The 24,680-nt window shown below is 69.4% G+C and overlaps 1 protein-coding gene across 6 annotated transcripts; it reads right to left on the minus strand.

Moving 5' to 3' along the window:
- Window positions 1-151: 151 nt before the first annotated feature.
- On the minus strand, window positions 152-15,028 carry CPT1C (carnitine palmitoyltransferase 1C). 6 transcript variants are annotated; one of them, XM_073321827.1, is made up of 19 exons: window positions 14,924-15,028; window positions 12,644-12,806; window positions 11,681-11,820; window positions 9,753-9,924; window positions 9,199-9,300; window positions 8,697-8,834; window positions 8,455-8,532; window positions 6,841-6,948; window positions 6,533-6,617; window positions 5,630-5,870; window positions 3,991-4,179; window positions 3,466-3,571; window positions 3,182-3,298; window positions 2,775-2,939; window positions 1,743-1,877; window positions 1,183-1,335; window positions 747-860; window positions 404-496; window positions 152-305 (listed from the first exon to the last, which is right to left on the minus strand). In XM_073321827.1, the coding sequence occupies exons 2-19, from the start codon at window positions 12,782-12,784 to the stop codon at window positions 228-230; spliced, it is 2,355 nt and encodes a 784-aa protein (XP_073177928.1). In that variant the 5' UTR covers window positions 12,785-12,806; window positions 14,924-15,028; the 3' UTR covers window positions 152-227. The 6 variants fall into 6 exon arrangements, with proteins under 6 accessions (XP_073177928.1, XP_073177932.1, XP_073177927.1 ...); XM_073321831.1 differs by lacking the exon at window positions 14,924-15,028 and adding an exon at window positions 14,110-14,443 and having other exon boundaries at window positions 682-860; XM_073321826.1 differs by lacking the exon at window positions 14,924-15,028 and adding an exon at window positions 14,110-14,439.
- Window positions 15,029-24,680: the final 9,652 nt, after the last annotated feature.

Here is a 24,680-nt window from a genome sequence, read left to right on the forward strand (position 1 = left end):
CAACTGTACCAGCCAGCACCAGGACGGGGAAACACCCCCCGGGCCAAATCCTGCCCCCGGCAGTCACCCCAGCCGCCCACTCCTGCACTCCCTCCCACCATCAGACGCACTAGTGGGGGGTTTCTGAATACAAACACAGCCCATGCCCTAGCAGGGTCTCCATGCCCCATCGCTTTATTGGCAGGGGGGAAAACCAGCCATTCCCCCCCCCGCAGCGCATCTTCAGGCTACTTGGTGGGCAGGTTGAAGAGAGCCCGGAGGTCGAGCAGAGCCGTCCGGATGTTGGCCCCGAAGCGGTGAGCGTCCTGGTGGAGAAGACAGGACCGGTTAGCTGGGGGGGGGGGGGGGCGAGGTTATTGCCATGGGGGGGGGTTAGGGAGGGAGGGGGGCAGGCTCCACTCACCGTCTCGGGGCTGGAGAACTTGCAGGAGACGTGGAATGTGATCAGGTCTTCGCCAATGATGATGTACGACACCCCGTAGCCGTTATCGTCCACCTGGGGGGGCAGAGAACCCAGGAGTCCTGGGTCCCAGGCCCCCCGGCCCCAACCACTAGACCCCACTCCCCACCCAGAGCCAGGAGAGAACCCAGGAGTCCTGGCTCCCGGGCCCCCTGCTCCAGCCTGTAGCCCCCCACTCCCCTTCCCTGAGCCGGGATAGAACCCAGGCGTCCGGCACTCACCGGCCCGAAGCCGCCCCCACTCCCCTTCCCCGAGCCGGGATAGAACCCAGGCGTCCGGCACTCACCGGCCCGAAGCCGCCCCCACAGGAGATGTAATCAGGATGTTTCTTGAGGTCGAAGAGCTCGAACTGCTGGATGGGGGTCTGACTGGTGGAGAGGCCCCATGGCTCCGACAGCACCTGCCAGGCAAGGCCGGGGACGGGGGCGCGGAGGGTCAGGGGGGCCTAGCCCTGATCCCCTTCCCCCCACCTCGCCCCCTTCCTGCGATTGCCCTGCCCCCAAAGCCCCCCCCCCACGCAAGGTCCACCCCTCCCAAGCTCCGCCTCCCTGGTCCCCCAAGCCCCACCTCCTTGGTCCCCAAGCCCCACCCCTCCCTGAGATTGCCCCACCTCCTTGGTCTCCGAGTTCTGCCCCGAGACAGCCCCCTCCTGGAAATTACCCTGGCCCCTCTTCAAGCCCCACCCCCGTGCCCCCCAAGCCCTGCCCCCTCCCCCCACTTACCTCCCTGAGGAAAGGGGAGTCCACACCCAGGTACTTGGAGACCACGTAGAGGCAAAAGAGGTGTCGGTCGATGCCCGCACCCATCATGGCCCGGCGGTACAGGGTCTGGTGCTTGGTGGCTGCCACACGGAACAGGGCCAGGCGCTGGGAGGTCTGGGGGGAACGGACGGACATGGGAGTGAGAGGAGAGGGACCAAGGCAGCCGGCACAAGGCTGGGGGGCAAGCCGAGGACTTTGGAGGCAAAGCGCTGGCCGGGCAGAGGCCCGGGGACGTACCGGGGAAGGAAGTGTGAGCGGTTCTGCCCCCGCGGCGTTGGCGGGCCCTGGAGGCCACCAACAAACGGGACGGTGGCCCAGAGAGACGCCCTGCTCCAACACCCGCGTCTCCCGCCGGCGGGAACCCCCCGGAAGTTGGCCCAGGGGCAGTGGGGCCCCAGCTCATCCAGACGGGGAAGCTCATCCAGACCCCCTTCACCCCTCCCCACAGCCTCCGTCCCGCTTTTGCGGGCCGGTCCCCTGATGTGGAAGGCCCCAGCTCCCCTGCCCCGGCCCCGACTCACGCTCTGGGCAGCATCCATCATGGCGCGGACGAAGTTGCAGGACTCGATGGAGCAGGAGCGGACGGTCTCCGTGCGCCCCTCGCGGAAGAGCCGCGTCATGGCGGCCTCGTAGGTCAGGCAGAACTTCCCTTTGTCCTGCGGGGAAGGAGGAGGCTTAGACGGGGCCCCCTCGCCCGGCGCCGGGACGTGGCCCCGCTGGGGTGGGGGGCAGGTCAGGCCGTGGGGCTGGGGCTGTACCTGGTAGTGCGCCAGCTGGAGGGTGAGCTGGATGAAGCTCTCAGGGATGGCTCTGGGGCAGGTCATAGGGCGGGGGCCAACTGTGGGGCAGGCCGTGGGGCGTGGCAGTACCCCGAAGGGCGCCAGCGGCAGGGCGAGCTGGATGAAGCTGTCGGGGCTGGGGCAGGCCGTGGGGCTGGCCGTGGGGCGGGGCCGTACCCCGAAGGGCGCCAGCGGCAGGGCGAGCTGGATGAAGCTGTCGGGGCTGGGGCAGGCCGTGGGGCTGGCCGTGGGGCGGGGCCGTACCCGGAAGTGCGCCAGCGGCAGGGCGAGCTGGATGAAGCTGTCGGGGCTGGGGCAGGCCGTGGGGCTGGCCGTGGGGCGGGGCCGTACCCGGAAGTGCGCCAGCTGCAGGGTGAGCTGGATGAAGCTGTCGGGGCTGGGGCAGGCCGTGGGGCTGGCCGTGGGGCGGGGCCGTACCCCGAAGGGCGCCAGCGGCAGGGCGAGCTGGATGAAGCTGTCGGGGCTGGGGCAGGCCGTGGGGCTGGCCGTGGGGCGGGGCCGTACCCGGAAGTGCGCCAGCTGCAGGGCGAGCTGGATGAAGCTGTCGGGGCTGGGGCTGGCCGTGGGGCGGGGCCGTACCCGGAAGTGCGCTAGCTGCAGGGCGAGCTGGATGAAGCTGTCGGGGCTGGGGCAGGCCGTGGGGCTGGCCGTGGGGTGGGGCCGTACCCCAAAGGGCGCCAGCGGCAGGGCGAGCTGGATGAAGCTGTCGGGGCTGGGGCAGGCCGTGGGGCTGGCCGTGGGGCGGGGCCGTACCCGGAAGTGCGCCAGCTGCAGGGCGAGCTGGATGAAGCTGTCGGGGCTGGTGCGGCATTTCTTGATCAGCCCCTTGCCGAAGTCCTTGAAGGCGAACGTGTGGAAATCGACGTCGTCGGCCAGGGCCTGAGCCACCCGCAGGGAGTCCTGGATCACCCGCTGGCACTGGGAGGGGGGCGGGGGGGTCAGACCACAGACCTCCCCCCTCTGGCTCGTGCCAGGCCCCGCCCCCACCTTCCCTTGGCTCCACCCCCACCTCAGGCCCCGCCCCCACCTTTCCTTGGCTCCACCCCCACCTCAGGCCCCGCCCCCACCTTCCTTTGGCTCCATCCCCCTATTGGGACCAGCCCCCCACACCCCACCCCACCCTCAGCCCCTCCTCTGCCCAGGCCCCACCCCCGGCTCACCTCCCCAGGGATCTCCCACTGCAGCTTCTGGGGCGGGGGGATGTCGGGGTCCAGCTCCCCCTTGCAGTGACCGTCCGCGCTGTAACCCAGCTGGAAGATGTCCGTGGCCAGCGTGTACTGTGGGGGACGGGGGAGACACAGGCAGTTAAGAACCCAGGTGTCCGGGCTCCCAGCCGCGCCCCCCCCCGCCCCCATCCTTGGAGCTGGGAGGGAACCCAAGCGTCCGGGCTCCCAGGTCACCCCCCCCCAGCTCTGGGAGAAGGAACCCAGGCGTCCGGGCGTACCTCCCAGAGGTGGCCCATGATGGGGGCGTCGGCCCAGGAGTGCTCCGCGTTCAGCCCTATCTTGCCGTTGCGGAAGATGATCACGGTGAAGGATTTATCGAACCACCTGCAAGGGGGCAGCCGCGCGGTGAGAGGGGGCCTGTGGCCGGGGCCCAAGGAAGGAGGGGGGCGGGGGAAAGGGTAGGGGCACTGCAGGGTGGGCCTGGGGAGGGGAGAATCTCATGGGAGCAGCCAGGGAGGAGGCTGGCGGGGTGGAGGGGGGTCGTCAGGGGGAGCGGGTAGGGGAGAGTTGGGGGGCCAGTCAGACGCAGCAAGGCCTTCGCATCACGGGTCCGGGGGAAGAGTTGGGGGGCTCAGGGAGGGAGTTGGGGGGAGTCAGGGGGGCAGGGGTCCCCCACCTGTCGTGGCATTGCCCGTGCAGCAGGGCCTTGGCGGAGCGGGTCGGGGGGGAGTTGGGGGGTCAGGGAGCGGGTCAGGGGGGTGCTGGGGGCTCGGGGGGGCCTTCGGGGGGCCGGGGTCCCCCACCTGTCGTGGCATTGCCCGTGCAGCAGGGCCTTGGCGTACTGGTCCAGCGCCCGGCCCGGCTCGGGGCCCAGCAGCCCCTGCTCGGTGGTGTCCAGCGTGAGGAAAAAGGCAGCTTGCTCCACCGCCCGGAGCGACTCCTGGTTCCGGCCCGACCCGAAGTACGACCGGCGGGCTCGGGCCCACGGCTCCCTGTGGGGGGGTACGGGGGGGTCAGCACCTCCTCCCCCCTCCCCTGCCCCACTGGGTGCCCATATCCCCCCTCCCCCCAGCTCCCAATCACCCTTCCCCCAGCACCTGGCTCCTGCGTCCCCCCCCACGTGTCTCCCGTCCCTCAACCCCTCCCAACTCCCGTCCCACCCACTCCTCCCCCCCCGCTTCCAATCCCCCTAACTCCCATTCCGCCCATTGCTCCCCCCCCCGCGGTTCCCATCCCCCTAAGTCCCGTCCCGCCCACTGCTCCCCCCCCCGCAGTTCCCATCCCCCTAACTCCCGTCCCGCCCACTGCTCCCCCCCCGCGGTTCTCATCCCCCTAGGTTCCGTCCTGCCCACTGCTCCCCCCCCCACGGTTCTCATCCCCCTAACTCCTGTCCCGCCCACTGCTCCCCCCCCCGCGGTTCTCATCCCCCTAGGTCCCGTCCTGCCCACTGCTGCCCCCCCCACGGTTCTCATCCCCCTAACTCCCATCCCGCCCATTGCTCCCCCCCCGCGGTTCCCATCCCCCTAAGTCCCGTCCACTGCTCCCCCCCCCGCAGTTCCCATCCCCCTAGGTCCCGTCCCGCCCATTCCTCCCCCCCCGCGGTTCCCATCCCCCTAGGTTCCGTCCTGCCCACTGCTCCCCCCCCACGGTTCTCATCCCCCTAACTCCTGTCCCGCCCACTGCTCCCCCCCCGCGGTTCTCATCCCCCTAACTCCTGTCCCGCCCACTGCTCCCCCCCCCGCGGTTCTCATCCCCCTAGGTCCCGTCCCGCCCACTGCTCCCCCCCGCCCCGCGGTTCTCATCCCCCTAACTCCCATCCCGCCCACTGCTCCCCCCCCCCGCGGTTCTCATCCCCCTAGGTCCCGTCCTGCCCACTGCTCCCCCCCCCGCGGTTCTCATCCCCCCTAACTCCTGTCCCGCCCACTGCTTCCCCCCCCCGCGGTTCTCATCCCCCTAGGTCCCGTCCCACCCACTGCTCCCCCCCGCCCCGCGGTTCTCATCCCCCTAACTCCCATCCCACCCACTGCTCCCCCCCCCGCGGTTCTCATCCCCCTAGGTCCCGTCCTGCCCACTGCTCCCCCCCCCGCGGTTCTCATCCCCCTAACTCCCATCCCGCCCACTGCTCCCCCCCCCGCGGTTCTCATCCCCCTAACTCCTGTCCCGCCCACTGCTTCCCCCCCGCGGTTCTCATCCCCCTAGGTCCCGTCCTGCCCACTGCTCCCACCCCCCGCGGTTCTCATCCCCCTAACTCCCGTCCCGCCCACTGCTCCCCCCCCCGCGGTTCTCATCCCCCTAAGTCCCGTCCCGCCCTGCCACCCCTGGTTCCCATCCCCCTAGGTCCCGTCCCACCCACTGCCCTCCTTCCCCCAGTTCCCACCCCGCCCATTGTCCCCCCTCCCCAGTTCCCATCCCCCTAGGTCCCGTCCTGCCCCCCGCTCTCACCGGGGCCCGGCGGTCAGGGCGGCCAGGGTCTCCTCGCCGGGCGCGGGGGGCGTGGGGTCGTCGAGGATCCGCTGGAACTGGGCCTGCAGCTCGCGGGGGCCCAGCAGCCGCCCCCCGTGGTACAGCCCCACGCGGAAGAACCGGCCGGCGTGGAAGACAGCCACGTGCCGGCTGTCCTGCCGATGCTGCAGCAAATCTGGGGGGGAGCAGGGGGGTGGGGGGGTGCCCCTTGGACGTCCCCCTGCCAAGCCAAACACCTGGCACCAACCGCTCCCCTCCTGTGGGCCCCCACCCCCACTCTGAGCCCCCTCCCACTGGGTCCCTTCAGCCCCTCTCTGGGGGTCACCCCACTCGGAGCCCCCTCACTGGGTCCCTTCAGCCCCTCTCTGGGGGTCACCCCACTCGGAGCCCCCTCACTGGGTCCCTTCAGCCCCTCTCTGGGGGTCACCCCACTCAGAGCCCCATCACTGGGTCCACTCAGCCCCTCACTGGGGGTCACCCCACTCGGAGCCCCCTCACTGGGTCCACTCAGCCCCTCACTGGGGGTCACCCCACTCGGAGCCCCCTCACTGGGTCCACTCAGCCCCTCTCTGGGGGTCACCCCACTCGGAGCCCCCTCACTGGGTCCACTCAGCCCCTCTCTGGGGGTCACCCCACTCAGAGCCCCCTCACTGGGCCCCCTCCCACTGGGTCTCCTCTGCCCATCCCTGGGGGTCACCCCAGTTTGAGCCCCCCCACCTCTCTCTGGGGCTCTGGGGGTCACCCCAGACCAAGCACCCCCAGCTGTAAGGGGGGGTGTACTTGCTATCTTTGGGGTATTTAGTCTGCGGCAAAGTTTTCGTCCCAGGGGTTCAGTGGGAGGTGACCCCCCCTCACCGGGTGGGGGGCAGAGAGGGTCCCTACCTGCCTCCACTCCAGGGACACGGGTGGTGTTGAACATGCGTTCGTACTGCGCAGAGCACATGGGCAAGGTGCCCTGGATCATCAGCTGGGGAGGGCGGGGGGAGTCAATCACCCCAGAGACACGCCAGCCCCCTGCCCCCCCGTAATGCAGCCCCATGCCGAGGGGAGTCCCGTCCCTGTCCCCTAGACACCCCAGCCCCTTCACGGCACAACCCCCTGCTGAGGCTCCCTCCCTGCCGAGACCCCGCCCCCCTCTGCCCCCCCAACCACCCCCCCCGACCAGATGCCCCCCCCGACCCCCCCCTCACCGGTTTGATCTCCTCCCGGTTCAGCAGACGGCGATAGAGGAGAAGGGCATGGACCACGTTCCCCGCCCGGGCTGCCTGCATGGGGGTCGGGGTGACGTACAGGAAATCCTGGGGGTGGGGGGGGAGAAGGGGGTTAGGGACTGAGCGATACATGGGGGACCCCCATCTGCCCCCATATGGGCCCAGAGCCGGGTACAGGGCGGGGGGACCCCACATGCCCCCCATATGGGCCCAGAGTGGGGTACAGGGTGGGGGACCCCCATCTGCCCCCCATATGGGCCCAGAGCGGGGTACAGGGTGGGGGGACCCCCATCTGCCCCCCATATGGGCCTAGAGCAGGGTACAGGAAGGGGAGACCCCACACGCCCCCCATATGGGCCCAGAGCCGGGTACAGGGCGGGGGGACCCCACATGCCCCCCATATGGGCCCAGAGTGGGGTACAGGGTGGGGGACCCCCATCTGCCCCCCATATGGGCCCAGAGCGGGGTACAGGGTGGGGGGACCCCCATCTGCCCCCCATATGGGCCTAGAGCAGGGTACAGGAAGGGGAGACCCCACACGCCCCCCATATGGGCCCAGAGCAGGGTACAGGAAGGGGAGACCCCACACGCCCCCCATATGGGCCCAGAGCAGGGTACAGGAAGGGGGGACCCCACACGCCCCCCATATGGGCCCAGAGCAGGGTACAGGGTGGGGGGACCCCCATCTGCCCCCCATATGGGCCCAGAGCAGGGTACAGGAAGGGGGGACCCCACACGCCCCCCATATGGGCCCAGAGCAGGGTACAGGAAGGGGGGACCCCACACGCCCCCCATATGGGCCCAGAGCAGGGTACAGGAAGGGGAGACCCCACACGCCCCCCATATGGGCCCAGAGCAGGGTACAGGAAGGGGGGACCCCACACGCCCCCCATATGGGCCCAGAGCAGGGTACAGGAAGGGGGGACCCCACACGCCCCCCATATGGGCCCAGAGCAGGGTACAGGGTGGGGGGACCCCCATCTGCCCCCCATATGGGCCCAGAGCAGGGTACAGGAAGGGGGGACCCCACACGCCCCCCATATGGGCCCAGAGCAGGGTACAGGAAGGGGAGACCCCACACGCCCCCCATATGGGCCCAGAGCAGGGTACAGGAAGGGGGGACCCCACACGCCCCCCATATGGGCCCAGAGCAGGGTACAGGAAGGGGGGACCCCACACGCCCCCCATATGGGCCCAGAGCAGGGTACAGGAAGGGGGGACCCCACACGCCCCCCATATGGGCCCAGAGCAGGGTACAGGGTGGGGGGACCCCCATCTGCCCCCCATATGGGCCCAGAGCAGGGTACAGGAAGGGGGGACCCCACACGCCCCCCATATGGGCCCAGAGCAGGGTACAGGAAGGGGGGACCCCACACGCCCCCCATATGGGCCCAGAGCAGGGTACAGGAAGGGGGGACCCCACACGCCCCCCATATGGGCCCAGAGCAGGGTACAGGAAGGGGGGACCCCACACGCCCCCCATATGGGCCCAGAGCAGGGTACAGGAAGGGGAGACCCCACACGCCCCCCATATGGGCCCAGAGCAGGGTACAGGAAGGGGGGACCCCACACGCCCCCCCAGAAAGGACTTACCATGGCATAGTAATTGCTGTTCACCATCAGGGGGCCCCGTCCCCGCAGGTAAACATATTCTTCCCACCAGTCACTCACCTGCGGGGGGGGGGCAGGGTAAAGGGAGTCAGACACCCCCCCCGCTCTCCTCTTGCAGCACTACGCCCCCCCCCAAGCCCCCAACCCCCGTGCAGCACAGCGCCCCCCTTCTGAGCCCCCCCCAGCCCAGCCCAGCACAAGCCCCCCGGGGCCGGTTCACTCACGTAGTTGGTGGCCCACCAGGACTTGAGGGTCAGATACCACTGCAGACGGGGGCCCAGCGAGCGCTCGAAGTCCCGGGCCAGGGCGGCCGCACGCTGGAAGCGCGGGTCCGACAGCAGGGGGCGCACGGACTCCAGGTACTGGGGGGGCAGAGCCGGGGGAAGACCCCCCCCAAGCCGGGGTGTGTCAGCTCAACTGCCCCTAGCCCCCCACCAGCATCCCACCATGTGCCCCCCCCGGACTCCCCCTCCGCTCCAGTCCCCAGGACTCAGAAACCCCCCTTCCCAGGACCCTCCCCCCAGTTCCCCAACACCCCCCCATAACCCCTCCTTCCAGGACACCCCCCCCAACTTCCCCTCCCTCCAGCCCCCAGGGTGGCCCAGACCTCCTCCCCAGGATTCCCCCCAGCCACCAGCTCCAGCCCCCCTCCGAGGACCCAGACCCCCCCTTCCCCAAACTCTCTCCCCACCCCGGCCCCCAGAACCCGCCCCCCGAGTTGCTCACCCGCTGCACGGTGTCCCTGATGGGGGGCACGGGCAGGCGTGGCAGGGACGCCTGGTAGCTGTACAGCATGGGCCTACGGCCGGCAAAGATCTTCACCAGCGCCTGCGGGCGGAGACGGGGGGCCAAGCAGTGAGCCCCCCAACCGGCCCCATCCTCCCCCCACAGCCTGCCAAGGACACACCCAGGCTTCCTCGGGCTTCCCCCTCCAGCCCCCCAGCACCCCGCCCAGCTCGGTCCGTGCCCCCCCCGGACAGCTTCAGCCCCCATCCTACCTCCCCGCCCCCCCCCCCAGACCGTGGTACATGCCAGGCCTGAGCCACAGTGGCATGGGGGCACCCCCTGTGGCCCACCGCAGCCTCCCTCCATAGCCCCCCCAGCCCCCCACGGGCCCACCCGGAAGGGACCAGCCCCCTCCACCCCCGGAGCCCCAGGACGTACCACCCCCCATGGGGCCCCATGGCCCGTACGAGCCTCCGCCCATGGGGTCCCCCAGAAGGCGCCAGCCCCGGGACATACCGGCCCCCCACATGGCCCCGGGGCCCCCCGGCCCGTACCAGCCAGAACTTGGTGGCGAGCGAGGTGTGGCCGTGCTCCTCGTCCATCCAGCCGTGGTAGCAGAGCAGGGCCCGCAGGGCGCCCCGCATGGTCACCACCAGCCCCAGCCAGAGCAGGGTGGCGAAGGCCAGAGCCCCCAGCCCCGCCCGGGCCGGCTCCGACAGGTAGGCGCTGCGGGGGGGCAGGGGGGTCAGCGGGGGGCGGCCCGACCCCCTCCCCAGGGACACCCCCCCCGCCCTCCTGGGGCCGCCCAGTGCTCCCCGAGCCCCCAGCCCCACACACCACCCTGGCCCTGCCCCCCCAGGCCCTCCCCAGTGCCCCCCGAGCCCTGCCTCCTTCTCCCAGCCCCACACACCACCCTGGCCCTGCCCCCCCAGGCCCTCCCCAGTGCCCCCCGAGCCCTGCCTCCTTCTCCCAGCCCCACACACCACCCTGGCCCTGCCCCCCCAGGCCCTCCCCAGTGCCCCCCGAGCCCTGCCTCCTTCTCCCAGCCCCACACACCACCCTGGCCCTGCCCCCCCAGGCCCTCCCCAGTGCCCCCCGAGCCCTGCCTCCTTCTCCCAGCCCCACACACCACCCTGGCCCTGCCCCCCAGGCCCTCCCCAGTGCCCCCCGAGCCCTGCCTCCTTCTCCCAGCCCCACACACCACCCTGGCCCTGCCCCCCCAGGCCCTCCCCAGTGCCCCCCGAGCCCTGCCTCCTTCTCCCAGCCCCACACACCACCCTGGCCCTGCCCCCCCATGCCCTCCCCAGTGCCCCCCGAGCCCTGCCTCCTTCTCCCAGCCCCACACACCACACTGGCCTTGTTCCCCCCATGCCCTCCCCAGTGCCCCCCGAGCCCTGCCTCCTTCTCCCAGCCCCACACACCACACTGGCCTTGTTCCCTCCATGCCCTCCCCAGTGCCCCCCGAGCCTCCAGCCCCACACACCTCCCTGGCCCTGCCCCCCCAGGCCCTCCTCCGTGCCCCCTGCACGCCCAGTCCTGCCTCCTTCTCCCAGCCCCACACACCTCCCTGGCCCTGCCGCTGCCCCCCCCCCATGCCCTCAGCCCAGCTTACTTCTCCCAGCCCCACACACCTTCCTGGCCCCGTCCCCCATGCCCTCCCCCGTGCCCCCCAAACCTGGACCCCTCCCCCAACCCCACACACCTCCCTGGCCCTGCCCCTGCCCCTGCCCCCCCATGCCCTCCCCAGTGCCCCCCGAGCCCCAAGCCCTGCCCCCTCCCCCAGCCCCACACACCTCCCTGGCCTTGCTGCTGCCTCCCCATGCCCTCCCCTGTGCCCCCAGCCCAGCTTCCTTCTCCCAGCCCCACACACCTTCCTGGCCCAGTCCCCCATGCCCTCCCCCATGCCCCCCAAACCCGGAACCCTCCCCCAACCCCACACACCTCCCTGGCCCTGGCCCTGCCCCCCCATGCCCTCTCCAGTGCCCCCCGAGCCCCAAGCCCTGCCCCCCTCCCCCAGCCCCACACACCTCCCTGGCCCTGCCGCTGCCCCCCCATGCCCTCCCCCGTGCCCCCAGCCCAGCCTCCTTCTCCCAGCCCCACACACCTCCCTGGCTCTGTCCCCCATGCACCTCCCAGCCCTGGCCCCTTCCCCCCACATCTCCAACCCTGCCCCCCATGCCACCCAAACCCCGAACCCTGGCCCCCTCCCCCAGCCCCACACACCTCCCTGGCCCTGCCCCTCTGAGCCCCCAGCCCCACACACCTCCCTGGTCCCGCACCTCATGACCTCCCCAATGCCCCCTGAACTCCCAGCCCTGCCCCCTCCACCGCTATGTTTCCCTGGCCCTGTGCCCCCTACACTGACCCCCCCCATGCACACACCCATGCCTGTGCCCCCCATCCCAGCCCCCTTCCCTCAGCCCCATACACCTTCCTGGCCCAGCCCCCCATGGCCCCCAGCCCAGCCCCACTGTCCCCCAACCTGGCGGGAAGGTGCTCCTTGATCTTGCCGATGAGCCCCATGGAGGGGTCGAGGCGGGAGGCCTGGCTGGCCAGGATGGCCGTGGCCATGACCAGCCAGCTGGCTGGGCTGGCGGGGAAAACGCCCGTCAGCAGGCTGTTCTGTGGGGGGAGAAGGGGGTCAGCGGGGTGTGGGGGCTGCATGGGGCCAGGCCGGAACCCAGCTCCGGCCCCCCAGCCCCCAGATCCCTGCTCCTCAGTCGGACCCGACGGCTCCACCCACCCAGCCCCCAGATCCCTGCTCCTCGATCTGACCCCCCAGCTCCCCCCCCAGCCCCCAGCTCCCCGCTCCTCAGTCGGACCCGACGGCTCCGACCCCCCAGCCCCCAGATCCCTGCTCCTTGGTCTGATCCCCCAGCTCCCCCCCCAGCCCCCAGCTCCCCGCTCCTCAGTCGGACCCGACGGCTCCACCCACCCAGCCCCCAGATCCCTGCTCCTCAATCTGACCCCCCAGCTCCCCCCAGATCCCTGCTCCTCGGTCTGACCCCCCAGCTCCCCCCCAGCCCCCAGATCCCTGCTCCTCAGTCGGACCCCATGGCTCCCCCCACCCAGCCCCCAGATCCCTGTTCCTCGGTCTGACCCCACGGCTCCTCCTCTAGCCCCCAGATCCCTGCTGCTTGGTCTGACCCCACGGCTCCCCCCACCCAGCCCCCAGATCCCTGCTGCTCGGTCTGACCCCACAGCTCCCCCCCCAACCCCAGATCCCTGCTGCTCGGTCTGACCCCACGGCTCCTCCTCTAGCCCCCAGATCCCTGCCCCCCAGCCTGACTCCTCACCCCCCCCAGCCCGCAATCCCTGCCCCAGTCTCACCCCTTGGATACCTCCCAGCCCCTTGCTCCTCAGTCTGACCCCTCAGCTCCCCCCCACCCCTGCACACAGTCAGATCCCACAGCTCCTCCCCAGCCCCAGGGGGTCCCCCCCATACCCGTAGCCGGGTGATTTTCTTCTTCCAGGAGCGCAGGCCGGCCAGGTAGACCTGCTTCAGGGCCACATGGCTGAGCCGCAGGTCGACCCCCTCGGGCGAGACCGTGAACTGGAACGCCACGGCCTGGTGAGCCTCCGCCATCGCTGGGGGGCGCTAGCAGGTGCTGGGGCAGAGAGAGACGGGCCGGGGGGGGCATTGACATGCTGCGTCTGTCCCCCCCCGAAACACAGCCAGGACGCCTGGGTCCCACCCCAGTGCTAAAAGGGGGGGGTCCAGGGATATGGGGGGGCTGGGAGCCAGGAGACCAAACCCCCTCAGGCTCTGGGGAGAACCCCAGATTCCCAGCCCCCCCCACGCCTCACCCCAGAGGGGTCCCCGGATACCGAGCCCCAGCACCCGCCCCAAAGGGGTCCGTGAACATCCAGCCCCCGTGGCCCCCCCAAGAGGGGCCTCTGAATTCCCAGCCCCCACACCCACTGCTCCCCCCTCCCCCGGGGACTTGTCCCTGGGGTCATTCCCCTCCTGGGCAAAACCAGCCCAACCGGGCTGCCAGCCCCCCATGGTGCAGATTTGTCTGTGTGTCCCCCCCCCCACGTTGGGACCTACTGCTGGGCTCAGGCCCCCCCCCACTGCCCCATGGGGAGCGGCTGAGCTGGGGCTCCCGGCAGCACTCGCTCTGGGGCAGGTTTTCTGCCCCTTTCCTCGGCCTCACGGCTCTTCTCAAACCGCCCCACCCACGCAATAGGCCAACCTCCCTCTGGCCGGGGACCCGGTGCCAGCCCCAGGACCGAACGCCCTCTGCCCCCCAAGTATCCCCTGTTAGCCCTTTGGCCCCAGCACCACGGGGAGAGCTCCTGGCCTGGGACAGTGACCCCAACAGGTTGGGGGGGGAGAGAGGGGCCCCTTCCCCTACCCAGGGGCACAGCCGGCGGGGTATCGTGGGTACCTGCCGTACCTGGGCACTGCCAAGAGGCCCAGACCTGCCAGCACCAGCCAGGCCAGCCCCGGCTCCGCGATGACCTCACCCCTGATGCGCTGCTGAGGTCACAATCCAGCACCCCAGCATGTGGGGTGGGGGGGGGGAGCTGGAGACATCTCAGACCCCCAGGGAGGGGGAGGAAGGAAGAGATCCCGTCTCCCCACCGCCCCCTGCTCTAACCACTAGCCCCCACTCCCTCCCAGAGCCAGGGATGGAACCCAGGAGTCCTGGCCCCCTGTTCTTACCACTAGCCCCCACGCCCCTCCCAGAGCCTGGGAGAGAACCCAGGAGTCCTGGCTCCCGGCCCAGGCCCCCTCTGCCCCATCCCCAACCCAGATCAGCCCCCCCCCCAAATCGTGCCAAGCTCCGCACAGCCCCTGACCCAGCTCAGGGTCCCCCGACTGGACGCCGCCCTGCCCCACAGCAGCACACAGTCCCTGCCCCACAGGCCTCCCAGTTTAAGCAGATCAAGGCAGGCTCCCTGTACCTGTGGGGAAACTGACGCTGGGAGGGACGGAAGAGGTGGAATAGAACCCAGGAGTCCGGAGGCCAGCTGCCTGGCTGAGCCTGGCCTGTGCCTGGCAAACACCCTCCCCAGCCAGCGACCTTTACTCCCTGGCACAGGAGACGCTCTGGGGGCTGCGACCTTCCCCACCCCCACAGGAAGGGACCCGGACGCAGATAACACACCGGGCTGACTCTGGGTCCAGACACTCAAGGGGGAAGTGGGGTCTAGTGGTTAGAGCAGAGGGGGACTGGGAACCAGGACTCCTGGGTTCTATCCCCAGCTCTGGGAGAAGGGGGGGGGAGCCAGGACTCCAACCCACTAGACCCTTTGCTGCGCCCAAGGAACCCAGGAGTCCTGACTCCTGGCCCCCTCCCACGCTACACCCACCCTACAGGGCCCCCACCCCCGCAAGGAGCCCCCATCGATCACAGACAGGGCTGTCAGTGGTGTAAATAGCCCCCAGGCAGCCTCCCACCCCCAGCACTGCCCCCCGCATCCCATCAGCCCCCGAGAGACAGGCCCCCTAGGGGCTGGGATCTCAATTCAAAGGATATCGATGGGCTGGGGAAACAAACCGCCCATCAGCTCCCCAGAGCCGGAGAGAGAAGCCCGGAGTCCTGACTCCCAAACATACACCCTGGTCTACCCACTAGGCCCTACTCCCTCCCTCCAGCCAGAGGGAGAACCCAGGAGTCCCAGCCCCGCCCTGCCCTAACCGCTTAGACCCCACCCCCTCCCAGGGCTGGGGATGGAACCCAGGCGTCCGGCTCCCAGCCCCCTCCCCCTCACTCACCTTCTGCCCGCAGGATCCAAGCGGGGGTATCTGCTGCAAGCGGTGGGCGGCGTCCTGAGACCCCGGCCCCCGAGCCTCCCCCAGGCTGCGAACGGGACCCTCCTGCGACCCCCCGCTCGTTCCTGGGGGCAGCCCCCCTCCCTTCGCGTCCCTCCCCCACCTGCTAGCCCATCCCCCCCTTCCTAGCCTCCCTCGCCCCTCCCCCGCCCAGTGCCCCTCGCCCGCCCAGTGCCCCTCGCCCAGCTGCTCGCGGCGGCGCCGGGGCCGCCCGGGAAAGTGGGGCGGGGGGGGTTGGGGGGGGACACGCGTCTGGAGGCTGCGCGGAGCGTCAGAGCCGGGAGGGAGGGACCGAGGGATGGAAGGGGGGGCAGGCTGGGGGAGGGGCGAGAGGAGGTGGGGGGAGGGGTGGGGCCATAGGGAGGGCTGGGGGGAGGGGGGTAGGCGTCACAGGGGGAATGGTGGGGCCTGGCGGAAGGGGTAATAGTGGGGGAGGGGTTCTGGTGGGGCTGGGGGAGGGATGGGGCGAGAGGGGTGGGGCTGGGGTTGAGGGGGGCAGGGGGAATGGTGGGGGCCTGGGGAAGGGGTAATAGTGGGGGAGGGGGGCAGGCATCACAGGGGGAATGGTGGGGGGCTGGGGAAAGGGGGCACAGCCCCGGGGGGTCCCAGAGGGGGATGCCTCATGCTAGCCCTGGGCGTCACCAGGGGCCCGAAGGCGGGACGGGGACAATGGGACGGGGTGTGTGGGGGGTGTCTGTCAGTGACGCTACTAGCCTCTGATAGGCACCTCTGGAGGGGAGCGGGGTGTAGTGGGTAGAGCAGGGGGGGCTGGGAACCAGGACTCCTGGGTTCTCTCCTGGCTCTGAGAGCGCAGCGCTTGTCACAACCCCAAGGCCAATTCCCCATTGGCTGACCCCCTGGGGTCCTCCTCCCCCCCCCAAGGACTGGAGGAGGCATCTCTGGCTGTTCAAATAAACCTCTTTATTTGCGCTTCAGGCCATAGGCCCCGTTGTCCATTATGCAGGGGGCCAGGAGTAGCCCCCGGCCCGCCCCACAGTCTGTCTCCCCCACAGTGCCACTTGGGGGTCCCCTTGTCTTCCAGGGCTGCCCGCTCTAGACGGGCAAGCGCTGCTGGGGGGAGGCATCTCTTTGCACACACCCCCAGCACAATCCTTGGTCCGCTCCCCAGTTCCGGGGGGGGCCGGCTGCCCCTTTGGCATGGCGGCGGGGGGGGGCGCACTGCAGCAACAGGTGCTGCCTGCAGGGGGCAGCATGGAGCTGGTAGGTGCCCCTGTCGCTCCAGGGCAGGGGTCTGGGTGCCACCCCCCCAGCTACGCCGTCCCCCATTCTCTGCCAGTTCCGGGTCTCTCCGGGCACAGGTGCTGGGCTGCCCCGGCTCCGGCTGTGTCTCTGCGGGGTGGGGCTCCATGTACCCCAGCTGCGCCCAGCCCTGCTCTCAGCGGGTGCTGTGGAGGCGGGGGGCAGGCCCCCGGTGCCGGCCAGGGCTCCCCGCCCAGCGCCGTCGGCGCCCGTAGCCCATGGGGTCGGCCATGTCCTTCCGGGAGTCATCTTTGTGGTCGCTGGCCCCGATGTGGTACAGCCAGTTGAAGAGGTGGTGGGTCTGACACGTGCCCAGCTGGCACCCACGCCCGGTCGTCTGCAGAGAGAGCTGGCGGGGGATCCGGCGCTGGGGGCTGGGGGAGAAAGAGAGTCAGGACTCCTGGGTTCCATCCCCGGCTCTGGGAGGGGAGCGGGGTCCAGTGGGTTAGAGCAGGGGGGCTGGGAGCCAGGGCTCCTGGGTTCTCTCCCAGCTCTGATGAGGGAACATCTGCCCCCCGTTCCTCCCCCCGCCCCTTGGGAGTGGAGGAGGGGTTCTGGCCCATGGGGGTGCCGGTGCCCCATGACACCCCATCCCTGCCCCTAAACTACCCGGAACTTACCTCCTGGGCAGGCCAAGCGCCTCTCCCGCGCCCTCCGGCTGGACGTACCATGGAGGCCTGGCTCCAGCTGCTGGCCTGGGCTCCTGAGGGGCGGGCGCTGCCAGGGGGGGCCCCCTCTGTGCCCCCCACAACTGCTTCAGGAAGGAAATCACAGGCGGGGGGTACCATCTACAACAGAGAATGGGGGATTGTGAAAACAGTCCCAATGTGGGGGGAGCCCCCCAACCCTTCACCCACTCCCCCCCACAACCCCCTCCACTCAGCATCCCCCCCCCAGCTGTGTTCCCCCCACCCCAATGGAAAGCCCCTCCTGGCTGGTGTCTCACCCTGCCCCGCCCCAGCCCTCACCTGGCCATAGACCCACCGTGCCCCTCTCACCTGGCCGGGGGCTCCCCCATCTGTTGCGACTCACACGGGGCTGCCAAAGTCACCATGAGCAGCGAGACCAGTTCGAGGGGCACCATGGCTGAGAGCCTAGAAGAGAGCCAGCCAGTCAGCAGAGGAGAGAACCCAGGAGTCCGGGCACCCCACCCCACCCCCATCCCTGCTCCAACCACTAGACCCCACTCCCCTTCCAGAGCTGGGGAGAGAACCCAGGAGTCCGGGCTAACTAAAGCCCCCATCCCGGGAGCAGGTGCGGTACCTACCCCTGCTGTCAGGGTGCGGGGGGGCTGGGCGCGGTGCCGATGTCTGTCTGTCTGTCTGTCTGTCCGGGTGGCTGGTGAGGATGGAGTCGCAGCCCGGCTGGTCCCCTTATATCCCGGCTGCCGGGGGGGCGGGGTGGGGGAGTGACGGGGGGGGGAGGCTTCTTACAGCTGTCTCGGAGTGTGTGGGAGGGAGATACCGGGCGGGGGAAGGGCTGGGACTTTATAACCCGCCCCCCGCCCCAAGGGTCTCAGCCGAGGTGGGGGGGTAAAGGCTGGTTCCCCCCCCCGATTATCGGGCAGGAGGGGTCACCCCGCCCCCTGCCCCCTCTCCTACGCCCCGCTGTCCCCCCCGCAGTGGGGCACTGAAGTACGTGCCGGGCCCCACACACCAGGGGGCCGCGGATGCGAACTCTCACGTCTCCCGGGCTGACTCACCGCCGCCCCCCCCCAGCCCCAGCCCCCAAAGGGATCCGGCTGGCACGTGTCTGGGATGCTGGGGAGAGCCCAGGGCTGGGGGGGCAGGGGCTGCGGGTCGGTTGTGAGGGGCACCGGCAGGGCTGGTGGGGGGCCTGCGGGTCTGGAGTGAGGGGCACCGCCAGGGCTGAGGGGGCTGCCGGTCTGGAGTGAAGGGAACCGGCAGGGCTGGGGGGCCCTGCCAGGATTCCCAAGTGGGGGATGCCCTGGTGGGGGAGGGGTTTTGTACAGGCTCCCCCTCCCCCCAGTGCCTTGAGCTGGAATTCCCCTGCCCCCCTCCGCGGAGGTAGGAAATTCCCTGCTAGAAACCCCTTGCTCCTCTGGCCCTGATGTGGGGGAGGCAGAACTGGGGGGGCTCAGTTAACAGCCTCCCCCTCTCCCCATATCAGGGATTCAGGTGCTAGGGGATAGGCCGAGGTTCGGGGTGTTGTTCAGAAGGAACTTCCCCCATGCACCTCACATGTGAATTAACCCCCCTTTGCACACTTGTGTGACAGGTGGGGGTGCTGCCCCCCCAGGGTTAGGACGGGCACCAAGGCTCCCCTGAAACCACAGACCCTTCCCAGTGCTCCCTGCCCCACGTCTCCCCCCACCAAAGTTCCTAGTGCCCCCCACACAAACAATTCCCCCTGCTCCCCGTCCCCCACCAGGTGAGCTGACATGAAACTTGGCTCAACAGAGCCCGATTTCCTCGACTGTGGGATGGGGCAGCATACAGGCAATACCCCCCCCCGGGGGCTGCTGGAGGCTCGGGAAAGGGTGGGATCACAGCAAGAGACTGGGGGGGGGAGCCTGGGGAGCAGGAAATGAGATTTTCCCCCTGACCCCAACTCATAACCCCCCACCAGGGCTCCCCTTCTGGGGTCTATCCTGGCTCTGAGAGGGGGTCTAAAGGTTAGAGTGGGGGGGGGCGGAGCTGGGAGCCAGGACTCCTGGGTTCTCTCCCCAGCTCTGGGAGAGGATTGGGGTCTAGTGGGTAGAGCAGGGGGGCTGGGAGCCAGGACTCCTGGGTTCTTGGGGAGGACAGTGGGGTCTAATGGAACATTAGAACATCAGAACGGCCAGACTGGGTCGGACCAAAGGTCCCTCTAGCCCAGTGTCCTGTCTGCCGGCAGGGGCCAGGCGCCCCAGAGGGAATGAGCAGACCAGGGGCTCATGGAGTGATTCATCCCCTGGCGCCCATCTCCAGCTCCTGGCGAACAGAGGCCAGGGCCACCATCCCTGCCCAGCCTGGCTAATAGCCATCGGTGGGCCTAACACAGCATCCTCTGACAAGGAGTTCCACAGGTCGACTGTGCTGGGGAAAATGAGTGGTTGTGGGGGGGCTGGATGCCAGGACTCCTGGGTTCTCTTCCCAGCTCAGGCCATATGGGGAGGGGGGCGGCCCCGGCTCCTTCTCCTCCTTGTCCTTGGAAGTGGCTGGTTTTTCCGCAGCACCTGGAGGGCTCCCGACAGGAAATAACACAACCGGGCTGCGTATGCGTCTTGTGTGTGCTGGGGGCTGAGAACAATGGGGGGGTGCGGGGGGGGGAAGCAGCTGGGACGCGGGTCACAGGCAGGGGGCGGGTGACGCAGGTGCCCAGCCTAGAGCTGCGAAACACACTGTGTGAGTGTTACTCCAGCACAATGGGGCACCAGGGCTCCTGGAACGGCCAGGCCTGGGGCAGGGGTCAAGATCTGGGATGGGGGCGAAATCTGGGGACCCCAGGCCAGGGGAGTGGGGTGGTCAGGCACTGGGCCTGCATGTGCGTCCCCCTCCCTGGGCTGGTCCTGCTCTGCCTTGGGGGGGCACTGAGCCCCCCCCATGCCTCTGCCCTAGTGAGCGGCTGTCGGGCCAGGCTGGGAAGCCGGATGCGGGGCAGGAAGTGCCCGGTGATTGTTAGATGCTTTTAGACACCACCTGCGTGTGGGGGCAGACGATGGGGGGGGGGGGACGGTGAATCTATTTCCAGAGCTGAGAATTTGTTTATATTTTTCCTTTAGTTCCTTGAACTTTGGAAGTGATTTGGAAGGATAAACAGGCGGAAACCGGGGGCGCGGTGACCGGGACAAACGCTGCCTCCACAACATGCCCCCCCCGCATCTGCGCTGGCAGGGGGGCTGCGGGTCGGGAGTGAGGGGCACCGGCAGGGCTGGGAGGGGGACAGGGCTGGGCTAGCAGGGGGCTGCGGGTCGGGAGTGAGGGGCACCGGCAGAGCCACACACACTTGGTGGACCCCCCTCCTCCATCCTGCATGTGGCAGGTCCGGGATCGTGGGGAAATCCTGGGTCGGTGGCGCTGCCTGGCATCTGTTGGCAGCCAGGCCCTTCCCGGCACAAGAAGGAAACGGCCCCAGTGCTTCTGGGGGGAAACAATTATCCCAGGAGTAAATATTTATCACTGGGACGTAAGGCGCAGCCATGAGTCACGCGCTGAGCCCTCCATGAGAGAGCCGGGCACTGGCAGAGCCCAGGGCCGGGCTGGCAGGGGGCTGCGGGTCGGGAGTGAGGGGCACCGGCAGAGCTGTGGGGAGCCCAGGGCCGGGCTGGCAGGGGGCTGCGGGTCGGGAGTGAGGGGCACCGGCAGGGCTCGGGGGGGGACAGGGCTGGGCTGGCAGGGGGCTGCGGATCAGGAGTGAGGGGCACCAGCAGGGCTGTGTGGAGGGCAGGGCTGGCTAGCAGGGGGCTGCGGGTCGGGAGTGAGGGGCACTGGAAGAGCTAGGGGGGCAGGGCCGGGCGAGCAGGGGGCTGTGGGTCGGGAGTGAGGGGCACCGGCAGGGCTGCGGGTCGGGAGTGAGGGGCACTGGCAGGGCTGTGGGGGGGGACAGGGCTGGGCTGGCAGGGGGCTGCGGGTCGGGAGTGAGGGGCTACTGTTTACCCCCAAGGCCTCTGTGACTTCCCATCCCCACCCCGCCGACATTCAGCATCATTCCTGCAAGGTCAGGTCGGGGGTGGGGGGCAGATGGGAACAGAACCCAGGTCTCTGCCTGTTGCCTGCCAGAATGAACATGCAGGGTCTATGTGCCAGACCCCCCCCCCCGAGCTGGGGAGAGAACCCAGGAGTCCTGGCTCCCAGCCCTGAGCTCTGCCCGCTAGACCCCTCCCCTCCGCTCCCCGAGCTGTCCAGGGAGCTGCTCCTAGACGCCCCTCTCCAGCCTGCCCCGACCGGCTCTGTTGTGAAATGGGCCGGCACTGTCCACGGCCGGGTTCTTGCCCCCGGTGCCCCGAACAGCAGCGGGAGTGGGCGGGGCCACGACACGGGTTCGAGCAAAGGGAGAAGAGGAACCAGACCTCAGGGAAATCAGGCCTGGATTCCCAGCGGCACCAGCCCCCAGGGGTGGTACCAGGACCCCCGTCTCTGGCCAGGCTGGCACAGTCCTGGGGCCCCGCCTGGCGCCGCCCTCGGCCCGGTCTCTCTCCGGTGGCTTCTCCTGTCGGCCCCTGGGAGCGAGTCTTTGCACTGGACGTTCACCAACCCCTCCGGGCTGGGGGCTCGGGAACTGCTCGGAGCCAAGCCGGGCAGGATTTGGAGGGCAGCGTCTCCCCTTGGGGTGCCCTCCCGCCAGGGCCAGGAGCCTGCTCGGCTTCAGTGCCCTCCTGGGTGTGTCCCAGAATCAGCCCCCCCGTGCATCCCGTGAGCTCCCCACGGCGAGCCCACCCCGATGGGACCCTTGGGGAAGCCTCACCCTGCCCCCAAAGGGCCCTGCCCCCCAACCCCACAGCCAGCCGGGACCCCCAGCCAGTAACACAGCATGGGGCAAAACTGGTCCACCTTGGGGGGACCCCAGAGCTTGGAGCCCTGGACTCCCCCCCTCAAGTCCCAGACCAGGAGACTCACTGACCCCTTCCCACAACCCCACCCCAGACCCACCCGGTGCCCCTCCTCCGTCCTTTCTCCCTTTCCTGGGCCAGCAGCCCACCTGCTCTGCGCCAACACCTCCGGGCCGGCTGGCTCCCTGCGGGGACGGGCCCCGGGCACCAATTGCCAGGCTGGCCGGTCTCTGTGCCCAGGCGGCCCAGCGGCGTATCCCACCTGCCCTCTAGGGGTCGCTGCAGCGCTCACCCCCCCCTTGTCCCACCACCTCAATACTTGAGTAACACACAGGGGAAACTGAGGCACGCACCCAGTATTCTGCGAAAACACTAAGACCAGTCTCGCTGCATCGCACCTGCTGATCCCTCCACATGGGGGGCATGTGTCCGTGTATGTGTCTGTGTGTCCCTGTGTGGGCATGGGGCCGGTACCTGGCAGGACACGGTACCTGGCAGGACCCTTCTCCCTTGACTGGCTGCATAGTTCTGCACCGTGGCATGACTGGGTGGGCATGGTTGCCAGGGGACACCTCCCAGCCAGCAGGCGCTCACCCACGGGGGACCCCTGAATTTGACCAGGACATGAAGCCGGGCCTGGGGTACCCAGATGTGTTGGGGGAAGTGGGGGGACAGTTTGCACCCTGTGCTAATGAGGCTGGACTCAGGGGGGAGGGATCTGGCTGGAGAGCAAAGGGAGTGGGGAGCTCAGAGGGGAGGGCCAGGGAAGGGGGGTTGGCACTACCCAGGTACCACAAAACTTCAGCTCCCCAAGTCTCCCTCGCTCAAGGGCGTCTGCCAGCCCCACTGCGGCCCCCACGGCTTTGGAGAACCTGCCCCACAGGTCCCCTGGTGCCCCGGCCCCTCAGGGGCTGGGGTGTCCCACAGGCTAGCTTCCCCGGCCACTCCCCTGGCCAGGTGTCTGCCCCCTCCCCCACCCCGCCTGGGTCTGCTCCCCAATTTGCGCCTGACTGCTGCCCCCTGAATCAAGGGGCCCAAGCTGGGAGGCTCAGGGCAGGTGGGACCAGTCTGGCCTGATGCTCTAGGGCTGGTTCTAGGGGGCTCTAACCTGCCCCCCTGTGCACCCCCACCCAGCTCTTCCCCTCCCATGCTATGCTGGAACAAATTTGGAATTTTCTGTAGCAATGTTATTAAGCGTGTGTGCGCCTCAGTTTCCCCTGCATTCTGCACAGCTATGGGGTGGGGGGCAGGGGGTTGATTCTGCCCTCGGGACAGGCGATGGGAGCTGGGGGGTGTCCGCCCCATGGGGAGGGTCATTGACAGCGCAATGGGGCCCCCCAGCAGCCAGCAGACACCCTGGAGGGAACTGGGTCTCCCCCGAGGGCCCCCAGCTGGACCCCAAGGGACAGGGGGGCTGGCGGCTGACCTGGCTGAGGTCAGATGGCGGGTTGGGGAGGCCCGAAGACGGGGTCACAGCAGCTGGGCTGGGCTCTGGGCAGGGTCTGAACTCAGGGGACGGCCCGGCCCCCGTCTTCTGCACTGGGGGGGCCCTGCGTCACTGCCAACACCCCCGGGACCCCCGTGCCTGCCCCAAGAGCTGGGGCCCATGGACACAGCTGGAGGCCTCGGGGGGACGGTGGGGCCTAGCCCACTACGGGTTCACAGCCAGAAGACTGGCGCCAGAGGGGGCAAAGCCCAGCCCCTGTGATTCCCCGACGGACCCCCCTGCTCCCCTCCCCCACTCCCCTCCTGTCCCCAATGCAACCTGCCCCCTCCCCCCAGCCTCCCTCCCTCCCTCCCGTCCACCCTGCTCCTCTCCCCTGTGCAACTTGCCCCCCTCCCTTTTCCCCAGGCATCAATGGGGCACAGCTGCCAAGAGCCGCCACTAGGTGGCAGCAGGAGACAAATGATTCCCTGCTGGGGGGCGTCCCATTTTTCATGGGGGGAGGGTGGAAGCCCGGGGAGACCCGCCCCACGGAGAAGTGGGGGAGTCTGCAGAGCATGGGACAGGGGCAGCACCAGGGGGGCAGGAGGGTGTCGGGGGCAGCAGTGGGGAAGGGGCCTGGCTCAGAGCTGGGGGGGTCTGAGTGGAGGTAGCAGCTGGGCTCTGGTTCCTGGCCCCCAGAGGGGGGGGGTCAGTGGGGAAAGGAGCCTAGGTCAGGGCTTGGGGGGGGGGGGGGTTGTCAGATGGCAAGTGGGAGCTGGGCTCTCGTTCCTGGCCCAGGGCGGGGGGTGTTTGCCAGGGATCCAGAGTTGTGGCCGGGGTTCCCCTCCCACACCCCCCCCCCAGTGGCTGCTGCTCCCCCACCCACCTACTGACCCTGCCATGACCCCCCCCAGCAAGGCTCCGCTCTCCCCCCCCCCGGGAAACATGGTTTTCCACCCAGCGCTGGGCGGAGACTTCGGTGCCAGGCCACAGCAAGGAACCAGGGCTGGGGGAGGCGGCGGGGGGGGAACCCCCAGACTCAGCCCCCCGCTCGGGACTGGCTTCGCAGGCGGCTGCGGGGGGAGACTGGCCGCAGCCGGGGATCAAACAGGTGACAAAGGGCTCGGGGGCACCTGGTGCCAGAAGCTGTCGTGAAATAATTATCGTCTGCCCCCCCCCCAGCATCTTCTGCAGCTGGAAAAATTTCAGTCGACATGGAAAAAAAAAAATCCCTAAAAATGGAAGTCCCGGAGTCAGCCGCGAAAACTACATTGAAACCAACCGCGGCGGCCAGACCCCTTTATTGTCCACACACAAGAGCAGAGAGATGGCTGCAGGTCGGGAGTGAGGGGCACCGGCAGGGCTGGGTGGGGGAGGGCAGGGGGCTGCAGGTCGGGAGTGAGGGGCACCGGCAGGGCTGGGTGGGGGAGGGCAGGGGGCTGCGGGTCGGGAGTGAGGGGCACCGGCAGGGCTGGGGGGGGACAGGGCTGGGCTAGCAGGGGGCTGTGGGTCAGGGGTGAGGG

The sequence above is a fragment of the Lepidochelys kempii genome, chromosome 23, assembly GCF_965140265.1.
Source record: "Lepidochelys kempii isolate rLepKem1 chromosome 23, rLepKem1.hap2, whole genome shotgun sequence".
Taxonomy (NCBI): domain Eukaryota; kingdom Metazoa; phylum Chordata; order Testudines; family Cheloniidae; genus Lepidochelys; species Lepidochelys kempii.